Source organism: Camelus bactrianus, chromosome 10 (assembly GCF_048773025.1).
Source record: "Camelus bactrianus isolate YW-2024 breed Bactrian camel chromosome 10, ASM4877302v1, whole genome shotgun sequence".
Taxonomy (NCBI): domain Eukaryota; kingdom Metazoa; phylum Chordata; class Mammalia; order Artiodactyla; family Camelidae; genus Camelus; species Camelus bactrianus.
The window spans coordinates 10054491-10065837 of record NC_133548.1 but is presented as its reverse complement, the minus strand read 5'-3'; the positions used below and the strand labels follow the sequence as shown (position 1 = coordinate 10065837).

The following is an 11347-nucleotide window of genomic DNA, read 5'->3' as shown; positions in this document are numbered from 1 at the left end:
ACAACAACAACAACAAAAAGTGGCTTCCAGGGTCAGAGAGATATTTCAAGTCTTGGCCTTGCCTCGCCTTGACCTCTGACAACACTTCACTTCTCGGAGTGACGTCTCCCTTCCCCACTGATGAGCGGAGTTGGTGCTCTCCTCAGGGGACTGCCGCAAGCAAGGGTAAGCAGACATTGTTGATAAACTAAAAATCGCTTATGCAGATGTGTAACCATCGTCGTTCTCATTATTCTCTCCCAAGCCTTTGTCTCCCAGGCTCTCTGAGCGCGATGTCCGCCGTTCCCGCCAGCAATGGGGTGTTTGTCGTCATCCCGCCCAGCGACGCCGGCGGCCTCCGCGCGCCCCCCGCCGTTCTGCCCGCCTCCCTGTGCCAGCCTCCCGGGATGATGCAGTTCGAGGAGCCACCGCTGGGGGCGCAGGCGCCGAGGGCCACCCAGCCGCCCGACCTGCGGCCCGTGGAGACCTTCCTCACCGGCGAGCCCAAAGCTTTAGGGGTAAGAACAGCCTCTCGGACCACCTGAGGCATAGGTGGTGGGCAGGGAGGGAGCATTCATGCACCTTGGAGAGGGGGCCGGCGGTGGAGAGATACCTAGTGATGACTTGAAGATGCAGCCTTCAAGGCAGGCAAGGACCCTTCTCCCGCGGAGCTCCCAGAGAGTAAACCAGTGATCAAACGACTGAGATAACGCCAAACAGGGCAGTGGGGTCAAAAACGACAAGGGGGAGGTGGGCAGAGAGGCCTCTCTGGGAAGATGACATTTAAGCTAGAAATCTAGATGCTGGGCTGAAGCCAGCCAAGTGAGACCTGGGGGCAGGGGCTCATCAGGTAGAGGGAACAGCAGGGACAAAGGCCTTGAAGTGGCTTGTTCAAGGATGAAATAGAAGGTGGGCATGGCTGGAATGTAACGAGCGAAGGAAGGAGGGAGATGAAATGATGTTGAAGTGGGAGCAAGGGCCAGCTCCTCTAAGGTTTTCCAATCTCAGATGGCCTTGAGATTTTTTTTCTGTTCTCTTGCTATTCGTTTTTTTTTTTTTTTAATTTTTATTGAGGCATACTCAGTTTACAATGTTGTGTTAATTTCCAGTGTACAGCATAGTGATTCAGTTGTATATATATATATATATTCCTTTTCATATTCTTTTTCATTATAGGCCATTACAAAGTATTGAACATAGTTCCCTGTGCTATGTAGTAGGACCTTGTCATTTATCTATTTTGTAGACAGTAGTTAGTATCTGCAAATTATGAACTTCTAATTTATTCCTCCTTTCTCCCCTCCTGTACCATAATTTTCTTTCCTATGTCTGTGAATCTGTCTGTTTTGTAAATAAATTCATTTGTATCATTTTTTTTTTAGATTCCACATATAAGTGCTATCATATGGAGTTTTTCTTTCCCTTCACTTACTATAACAATCTCCAGATTCATCTATGTTGCTGCAAATGGTATTATTTTATTCTTTTCTATGGCTGAGTAGTATTCCATCATATAAATATATACCACAATTTCTTTATCCAGTCATCTGTCGATGGACATTTAGGTTACTTCCATGTCTTTGCTTTTTTTTTTTTTTTTAATGGAGGTGCTGGGGATTGAACCCAGGACTTCAAGCATGCTAAGCATGCACTCTGCCACTAAGCCATACCTAACCCAGCCTCAAGATATTGATCTCTGGGAGGGAATCAAGTATTAGACAGTTGACAGATAGATACACATATTCGTCTATATATATAGAGAGAGAGTGTCTTCAGTTTGTCCCTCAGCTTCAGTTTCTCCAAGTGGGAGATGAAAATATAGCTTAAGTAATGGTGATGATGATGGTGGTGGTGATAATGACGATGGTGATGACGAGTCTCATTTACTAACTGCCCTGAGAGGTGCATCCACTGGGCCAAGGAATTTGCATGCACTGTCTCCTTAGAGTCTTATGACCACCTTGTGAGACACCATAAATAGTTTCCACTGGACCAGTTAGAGCACTGAGGCTTGGCTTGTCAATGCTAACTAAGTCACTAGCCCAAGGCCACACAGCTGGTAGGTGGCATCCTGTACCCTAGGATGGCCTGACTGTAAAGCTCTACTCCCAGCCCCACTGCTTTGAACACCCAGGAGTTCAAGCTCAAACAGGTTGGAATTTAGGATTCCACGCTAACAGTCACACTAAGTCCACTGCACAGGAAGGGACGAGAGGCAGTGAACAAAGATGGAGTATCCCATCCGAGGAGCCTGAAACCTCAGAGCAGACTCTGGAAACCAATGACCTCCAAAGGACTTTGGTGAGAAAATGCAAATTGCTGAAAACATAAAAAGTGGAAACTCGAAGTAGGTGTTAGGGAGGGTCACCGAGTGAGAACACAGCAGAGCTGGGGGACCTCGGGCAAGTAACTGAACATATCTGAGCCCTGGTTTCCTCATCTCCAAAATTTGGATAATAAGACCTACGTTCAGGTTAAATGAGACGATGTCTGTGAAGCACCCTGCACATCACCTAATGTGGACTGGCATTTAAGTGGCAGCTGGTGTCTTAGGAGGAGTAATTGGAGTAGCAGGGGTGGCCTGGTCACAAGGGAAGAGCCCCCAAGAAGGAGAGCAGGTTGGCAGCTGGGACATGATGCCCCATAAAGAAACAGGAAAGATGGAAGACATGCAGTAGAGAGAAGGAAAGAGAAGATTCAAGGGGTCATGCCTATAAATGTCCAAATTCTTGGCACTCATGTTAGGGAGACATAATATTCCACATGGCCCCAAGAATATGATTCCACAGTCTGAACTGCCCATAAATGGACCACAATGGCTTGAGTGGTGGTGAGCTGCTCATCTCTAAGGGAGTCCGTTTAGGAGTCACTATCTGGAAAGGGCACCTGGATTAGGCAGAGGTTGAGTTCAGGGGCCTCCAACATCCCTTTCCACTCAGTTCAAGAATTCAATTGTTACCAAAAATATTTGGAAAGAAATGTGGCAGCTGATACCAGAAGCCCATATGTTTTTATCCTTGGGAAAACCACCCCACTTCTAGGAATGGATCAGTAGGGTGCTGGCAAACCACCCCCTTTTAATTAATTAATTAATTAATTAATTAAAATAAAACCCAAGTCCAGATTTCAGCTGGTAGGAGGCAGCTCCAGCACGTGGTGGGGATGGACCAATGACGGACACTCAAGACGCTCAAGGAGCTATCTGTGCAGGATGCAGTGGGGTGAGGAAGGAAAAGGAGAGGCATTCAGTGTAGGGATTTCAAGCCATTGAAATGAGGGCTGAGAAAACCAGGTAGGGACACTGAGGATGCTTGAGACGCATGAATCCCTGCAAAAAGCAAGCCCATGGTAACATGCAAACGGAAGAGGGGATCACGAAGTCTGTGGGGGGCTGGTTTTCTTTCTTAAAATTGTCTTTTACGATTTTAATGATATCTCCTCAAAAGAACGGAATCTGAGTTTATTCCTAGTCGCTGAAGTCTCCCTGCGTGGGGTGCAGGGCCCTGCCACGCTCTCCTCCGCAGCCGGCAGGGGGCGGTGTCCAGCCCGCGCCTTCCACCTGGCTAAGCCGCCGCCCGCTTCCCACAGACGGTCCAGATCCTCATCGGTCTCATCCATCTGGGCTTTGGCAGCGTGCTGCTCATGGTCCGCCGCGGCCACGTGGGGATGCTCTTCATCGAAGGCGGCGTCCCCTTCTGGGGAGGAGCCTGCGTGAGTGCCGGGGCCATCTGGCGGGGTGGGTGCCGTGCCAGGCCCAACTTCTCCCTCCTGTGCCCACCCCCCACCACATTCTCCTGGGCACAGCCACTCTTGGGGCGAGGGGAGCTGGAGGGGGGTCCTGAGCCTCAATCTGACTCCTAACTGCAAACCCCAATCACGACCTGACCCAGCCCCCCCCCCATGTATGAAAAGCAACCCCGCAAAGAGCCTGGCACAGAGCGGGCTCCCAAAAAGGGTAGGATGAATGGAATGAGGGCAGGGGATAAGGGCACTAACCCTCTGTGTTCCCTAGATCCCAAGCGTCACCGTGAATCCAAACCCAAGCCTGCAGAAACCCATGAGCTCCCCTCTTGGACCCCAGCCCACCATAAGCTCTGTCCCCTGGGAGTTTGATCAGCTCTGAAGCCCCTGATCCCAATTCTCTGACTAACACCCTGGCCACCGTAGCCGCCTACCCCTGCTGGAGAATCAGGGGAGGGTGTGGTTATAATCCAGCGTTTATAAAGTCCCTGTCTGCACCTGAGCCTCCCAGCGCCTGGGAGAACAGACTTTGGGGTCAGGCCAAGTGGTCTGAATGCCGGGTCCGCCCGCCATTTGTTATAAGGAGTCTCTGAGGCAAGTCACTCCATCTCAAGCCTCAGCTTCCCGGTCTGAAAATCGGGTCCATAGTTCTGCCGCACCTACCCCATAGTTTGAGGGAATCAAAAGCTAATAATACATATAGGATCCAATTACCAACCTCTGGTTCGGCACCATCAATCCAGTGGCCAGAGTTCAAACATTCCTAGACTCTCCCCTTTTCCCATTACCTGTCTGCACTACCAGCCGGTCCGGTCAGCTCGCCCGCCAAAGCAGAGCCTGAAATCGTCCACGTCTCCCCACCTTCGCTGCCACCACCCTGGTCCACACCACCTGGACGGCTGTGGTGGCCCCTTCCTGGTCCTCTCAGTCTCCATGAAATCCCAGGGCCTCCTCCCACCCGTCTCCAGCCTCCCACTGGCCTCTCTAGGTGGTCTGGCCCCGTGGTCTCACCAGCATGGCAGCTGAGTGCAAACATGGAAGCTGCCATGCCTTCTAAGCACTGGCCCAGAACTGGCCCAGTATCGCCCTGCTGCATCCTCTGAGCTAAGCCAGTTGTAGGGTAGGGCAGGGTCCTTGCTGGAGGCAAGTGCCGAGGGCTTGGGCGCCTGTTGCGGGGTTCCCTGGGCGCCATCTTGGGAGGACAGCCTCCAAGCTGACCCCTTCCACACCCCCCCACCCCGCCCACCCCCAATCCTCACAAGCCCTGCATCCTCTTATTTGCATCTCGGCTCAGAGGGGCCTTCCCTGACCACCCGCCTCCAGAGATTCCTCACCAAGTCAGTACAACTCCCGTCACGACTACCCCGCTTTTTGATTGTTTATTTGCTAAGTATCTGTCTTCCCCAATTAGAATAGAAGCCCCATGAGAAGAGTGATCTTGTCTGTCTTACTCAGGTCTGCTGTGTTCTTGGAACATCCCTGCTGCTCAGGAAATATTTGATGAGTGAACGTTTGAAGGAACAATGCCTTCCCTAGGAGGCTCTGATGATACGATGTTAATGAAAACTTTCACCTTGCAAGCTAGGCCCTAGTTCCCTGGACAGGGGCACCTAGGAAGCAGGGGACACCCTCAGAGAGATCCCAGCGCCTGGCCAGGAGGCAGAGAAGGTGGCAGCCGGGAGGCTGCTGGCCTCTCCCTGATACCCATGGCCTCTATGGTGCCAGGGGTGGCATGCCTGTGCAGGGTCCTGGCCGAAGCCTCACCGGGGCCCCCCTTCCCCACACAGTTCATCATCTCTGGGTCCCTCTCAGTGGCAGCCGAGAAGAATCACACCAGCTGCTTGGTAAGTCTGAACTGGGGACCCAGGGCAAGGGTGCGGCCAGGACCAGGCTCCACTCCACTCTGCCGCCAAAGACACTCACTCATCTGGCTCCTTCAACAAGCACTTTCTGGGGGTCTGCTGGGGGCCAGGAGGGGACAACACCCAGACAGCCAGACTCAGACCCTGCCCTACCTACTGGAGAGGGGAAGCCAAGATGCACCTTCAAAACACACTAGAGGGCAGACAGTGAGGGTCCACAATGCTTGTGGTCATCGGGAGAAAGGGGTGAGGCAAGAAGCCCTCCTGGAAGAGGAGATGGCTGAGCGGGGCCTTGGTGGGTGGGTGGGATTGAGAAATACCGAAGGAGAAGCACCAGGATAATGTGAGTGGTTCTGCTGAGCTTGGACGGTCTGCAGTCCCTGAGCAGGTGTGGCTGAGCTCACTGTTCAGAGGGCGGCAGCCATGGGACAGCCTAGGGACCAGGATCCCAGGCAGGGAGATGAGACAAGGAAGAGCATGGGCATCGGAAGATGGAGACGGAGCCAGGACGCTGGACCACACAGCAAACACAGGGCAGAGTGGAAGGAGCTGAGCTGAGAAGGAGAGACGAGGAGATGACGCAGGCTGATGCAGAGCCTGGAGTTTATTTTGGGAGGCCACTGAGGTTTGGTGCAGGGGAACCATTGCCCTGTTTACATTCCTGAGAGCTGAAGGCTGCTGGGTGGAGAATGGAGTAGAGCAGGACAGGACTGGACACAGGGGACCCTCAGGATCAAACCCATGTCCCCCTAGACTGTAAAGGCCAGGGGGCAGAGAGCTAGCTTACTCTCCCCTGTGCTCACAGCACCTCGGACAGTTCCTCATGGGCCCCAGATGCTCAATAGACATTTGCTGGATTAATCAATTAATTGATTTCCTGTGAGGCTGCTCTGGTCTCAATGACCTCCTCATTGTCATCAAATTAAAAAAAAAAAAAAAAAAAAAAAAAAAAGAGGAGCCAGAGTCTCTGAACCCTGAACCTAAATGGGTCCTTTAGTCCCCAGCCCACCCATGAGTGGTCTCTGCTTTAAGACCAGGACTATTTAACCAGAAGTCTTCAGCTACTTGGTCAAAAGAGGATCCGGTTCTGGCTACAAGGAGGGGGCAACCCCTGAGTGGTTGCCTGGACCACCCAGGGGTCCACTGCAGTACCTTGCTCTAGTGGCCCCTGCCTGGGACCATGTGGAACTGACCCCAACACTTCCCTCAACCTCAGTGGCCACAGCAGAGGGCCTTTCCCCACCCCGCCCCTGGGGCAGCTGCAAGGTGTTTGGCCTGGTGGGGGCCAAGGGGTGAGGTGGGGCAAGGAGCCTCTGCAAACCCCACCTAGAGAGGTCGGGCCCCTTTCTCAGAGGCTTCCAAGATGACAGTGGTAAAGGGGCGGGGCACAAAGCCATTCCCCTGAGGTCCCGGGAAGGGTAGGAGGAAAGGCGGGTCGGTGAGAACACCTGCACGGGCGGGCGTGAGGACACTGCCCTGCCCCCTGGCGGCGGGAGGCCTGGGTGTGGAACGCAGGCCCAGTAGAGAGCTGCTGCCTCCAGCCCTGTCTCCTGCTCCCGCCTCTCCTCTTGGCCCCTTTCCCTCCCATCTCTCTCCCCACTGCAGGTGAGGAGCAGCCTGGGGACCAACATTCTCAGCGCCATGGCGGCCTTTGCCGGGACAGCCATTCTGCTGATGGACTTTGGTGTCACTAACTGGGTGTGTTGTCTGACGCCCCCAGGACTGGGAAAACTTGGGGAATGATACAGCCACATCCAGGGACGGGGGGAAGCTGCTGGGGGAGCATTCGCAGCACCTGGAGGCTAGGGGCCTGGGCCTGGGCAGGGACTGCCAGTCCCAAGGGATCTCACGAGTATACTGACCCCATGACCCTATTCGAGGGGTGGGCGTGGCGGGAACGGAGAGACAGCGTAGAGTGCAGGGGAGGGCACTGGACGTACAGCAAGGGGACTGGCTCCCGCTCCAGCCCAGCCAACGACTGGCTGTGTGACCTTGGGCACATTATTCTCGCTCGCTCTAGGCCCCCTTTCCTCCTCTATTCTAGAATTCTCGGCTTTCCTTAACGGTGGGTTTTGGTCCCCAGGACGTGGGAAGGGGCTATCTGGCCGTGCTTACCATTTTCACCATCCTGGAGTTCTTCATCGCGGTCATTGCCACCCACTTTGGGTGCCAAGCCACCCGCGCCCAAGCCCAGGCGGTGAGTGCCTCACCCCCGCCCACCCCCACCCTGGGCCCCTGCGCCTCAATGAGCTCCCCCAACTCGTTTATCCCGGGACCCAAAGGAGTTTCTGCGGAAAGATGGGATTGTTTTCCGTGTGGCCACACGGGGGAGCTAGCACCAAGGGACCAGCCGCTCTGTGCGCCTGGACGCGGGAGCAGGGGAGGAGGGGAAGCGCCGTCCACAGATGAGGACCCTCTGGACGTTCACTGGCCATGAGAGAGACGGGGGCGTCAGAAAACATGGCTCAGGTGGGCAGTGAGCTTAGTTTCCAAAACACTGGAGGACGGTGGAGACCGAAAGGGAGCGGAGGAGGGCCTTGGTGGGAGGGAAACCAGTTGGAGTAAAGGCTGCCTCCGCGGGAAAATTCAGGATATGTTATGGGGTGCCGCTTGGGAGGTGGATTTGTGCAAAATGGGACGTGAGGCTGTTGAAAGTCTAGGCAGAAAGGTGTATGATCAGAGGGGAGCGTGAATAGAGCGAGGCTCAGGGAGATCAATCTCTACGGTCTGTCCAACGCAGGGGGTGGCGGCGCGGAGAGGTGGGGCTCAGGCAGGGAAGCCGCAAGGAGGTCGGTATCTTGAACCAGTGCAGGGCTGACCGGAGACAAAGAACCCCAGCATCTTAGTTCTTAGAGAAATGAGACTTTTGTCTGTTTTGTTCACTGCTGTCCCCCCAAAGCCAGGGTCATAGTTGGCCTTGGTAAATACTTTTGGAATATTAGTTGAACGGATGAATGGGCCAATTCAGACGTGCAGAATTCACTACCTGGGCGCGGTTCTCATAATACCCACAAGGGGGCACTATCGCGGCAGCTCCCTGAAGGCACGCGAGCCCTCTAGGATTGGCTGGGTTTGTTTTCTTTCTCTTCGCAGCCTGTGATTTTCCTGCCAAACACCTTCAGCACAGACTTCAACATCCCCAGCCCCGCAGCCTCTCCGCCCCCCGCCTATGACAATGTGGCTTATATGCCCAAGGAGTAGTCCGAGTAGATGGTCACTCTCGGGGTTGGAATCCCATCTCCCCTCTTTCCCCGGGGGCCCAGCCTCTCCCCACCCCCACCTCGTTAATCTGGGAGCAGCCCCCCCATCCTCACATACTGTGGCACTGAGTGGAGTCCCTGTGGACGTCTGTCCCACATATTTCTCGCAGTGGTTTGTTTCCTAAAAGAGCTAATTGACGTCAGGGGTGTTTGTCTCTCCCCTCCCTGGGCACTGTCACCCATCAGGAAGTGGCCCGTGTGCTGCTCTGCATTTCTATCTGCTCGTTGGTGGAAACCCTGGCCTCACTGGGGGACGGGTTCAAGGACTGCTCCGGCCCTCAGGCCTTAGGACGGTCATTAAGCTCAGAGAGCCCAGAATCCTCCAGAAGGGAGTACTGAGTCCAGCTGCAGAAGCCACACAGCTGGCAGTGGCTTGACCTTGGGTCCCTGGGCCCCCAGACCAGCTCTGTCCTTCATAATCTGAGGCCACATCACTGGGCTTCAGTCTTCCCACCTGGAAACTAAAGCACTGAACCAGATGACATTTAAGGCCCTCCCAGCTCCCCTGGCTCTCTAAAGTACTGGGTCTAAGTCAGGCATTGCCCCCTACTGCCTCTGGAAATGTTTGGAGCCACTATTGACTCAGCCCTGCCCACCCCTCAGGGTTGGGGATGTTGCAGGGGAGGGCTGAGGCCAGCCCACTGTACCCTGGACAGCATCCACAGATGCACAGCAGTGGTGTCCCCTCCCCATGGGAGGCTCGGGACCTCCCTGTGCCTTTCAGTGCTCCCTCCCTCTCCCCCTGGCCAGAGGAGAAGGCCACCTCCGAAGGTACCATGAGCTGGGTTGGGTCTCCAGGCCAAGAAGTCGCTGCCACCTGGTATTGAGGTCCTGGCAGGTGACTTCTCTTGTCCATACCACAGAGGGAAATAAACTGTGCTTACAATTTGATCTGGTCTCATAGCAGTGACTTTTTTGTTTAATCTTGGAGGCTTTAAAGAGTTGTCCCACATTTATCAGAAGACTTGGATAATTGTCCCATTGTCACAGCAAACCGTGTGCCATCTCTAGGTGCTGGAATCTGTGTATTGTGATCTGACCCTTGTTCTGTCCCCACCTAAGCTCAGTTAAGCAGGCATTCATGTCCCTACTCAACAGCTGAAGATGCTGAAGCTTGAAGAGGCTAAATCACGTGCCCAAGGCCACCAAGCTAGTAAGAGGCAATGCTGGGATTCAAACCCATCTCCACCTGATGTCAGAGTCCATGCTCTTACCATGTGACTCCTCACAGTCCAAACCCAAGTGCTTTCCACCAACCCCTTCCTCTCCCTCCTCCCATTTCTTCATCCCAGAGATAGACAGGGCTGCATTCTTCAGCACCCTACTTCTTCATCTAACAAACTCCTGCTTCTACATCAAAACCCTATTTTAATGTTGCCCCTTCCATGAGGTCTTCCCAAAGGAGCATAGTCAGCTAACTGGCTAAATGCCATTGAGCCACAGGGCTGGGATGAGTGTGGGGCAAGCGAGGCCCTCTTTAAGGAGGCACTCCCTCCCAGGTTTGTGCACAGACAGAGTTGGGGTGGGGGTCACAAAAAGCTTTGGCTTTCAAAATCAAGAAAGGGGACTTGAGTACCTAAAGCTGAGATTTTAAGACCACAAAGCATAGAGTTGGGGGAAATGTGTTTGTGCACTTATGACCAATTTTCCTGCCACACACAGAGGAGATTAGAGACATTTCTGAACAGAATGGAGAAGTTTGGAGAGAGAAGAGAGGAAGGGAGAAAAAGGAAGAAGAGAGGGTTTAGCCTCAGGCTGGGATTACCATCATCTGTGCCCTGCTGACTATATCCCTCAGAAATGTGGGAGCCAAAAACCGCAGATCAATTAGGAAGAACTAAAGAGCTAAATGCTTGTTCAAGTTCCAGACTGTAACCTCCAGAGACCACAAAGCCCCTAGAGATGTCCCATGTCCAAACAGCTTGGAGCCAGGATGTGGAGCTAGATGACTGAAGTCTGTGCCGGGTGATATGACCTGGAATCCTACACTCCCACGTGGGTATGAATAAGAGCATCAGAAAGCTTTCTGCGCCCCAAGAGGAGAGCATGGAGGCTGCAAGAGCTGGTGTGCAGCTTGGGTTGTACAAGTCTGAAGCTCTACAGTGAATAAGAGTGGAGACAGTGGCCGCCGTGAGAGACCAGCGAGGGCAAACCACACCTCCACAGAGGCTGGCAAGGACAGGTCGTGCTTGTGAGCTGGAAGTCATGGGATGTGACTGAGTTGTCCTTAATTGGAAAAATTACATTTTCTGCCACTGAAGGAAATGGGAGCTAGAGAAATAATTGCCATTATGAAGCAGAAGTTTGAAAACTACAAAATATTACTGAGAGACATTGATGAAGATTGAAATAAATGAAGAGATAGACTATGTTCATGGATTGGAAAGCTCAACATTTTGTTCAAATGTCATTTATCTCCAAAAACAATTATCTATAGATTTAATACACTCTCATTCAAAATTCCAACAGTTTCATTGGGGAGAAATTGACAAGCTAATTCAAAAA

The 11347-nt window shown here is 53.1% G+C and overlaps 1 protein-coding gene across 1 annotated transcript; it reads left to right on the top strand.

Annotated features, from left to right (window-relative positions):
* Positions 1–272: 272 nt before the first annotated feature.
* Positions 273–9733, top strand: MS4A15 (membrane spanning 4-domains A15). The gene is given in 7 exon segments (XM_010956370.3): positions 273–497; positions 3568–3690; positions 5508–5564; positions 7188–7280; positions 7666–7779; positions 8676–8765; positions 8768–9733. Coding segments are annotated over 7 exon segments (846 nt in total). The 3' UTR covers positions 8912–9733.
* The last annotated feature ends 1614 nt before the right edge of the window (positions 9734–11347 follow it).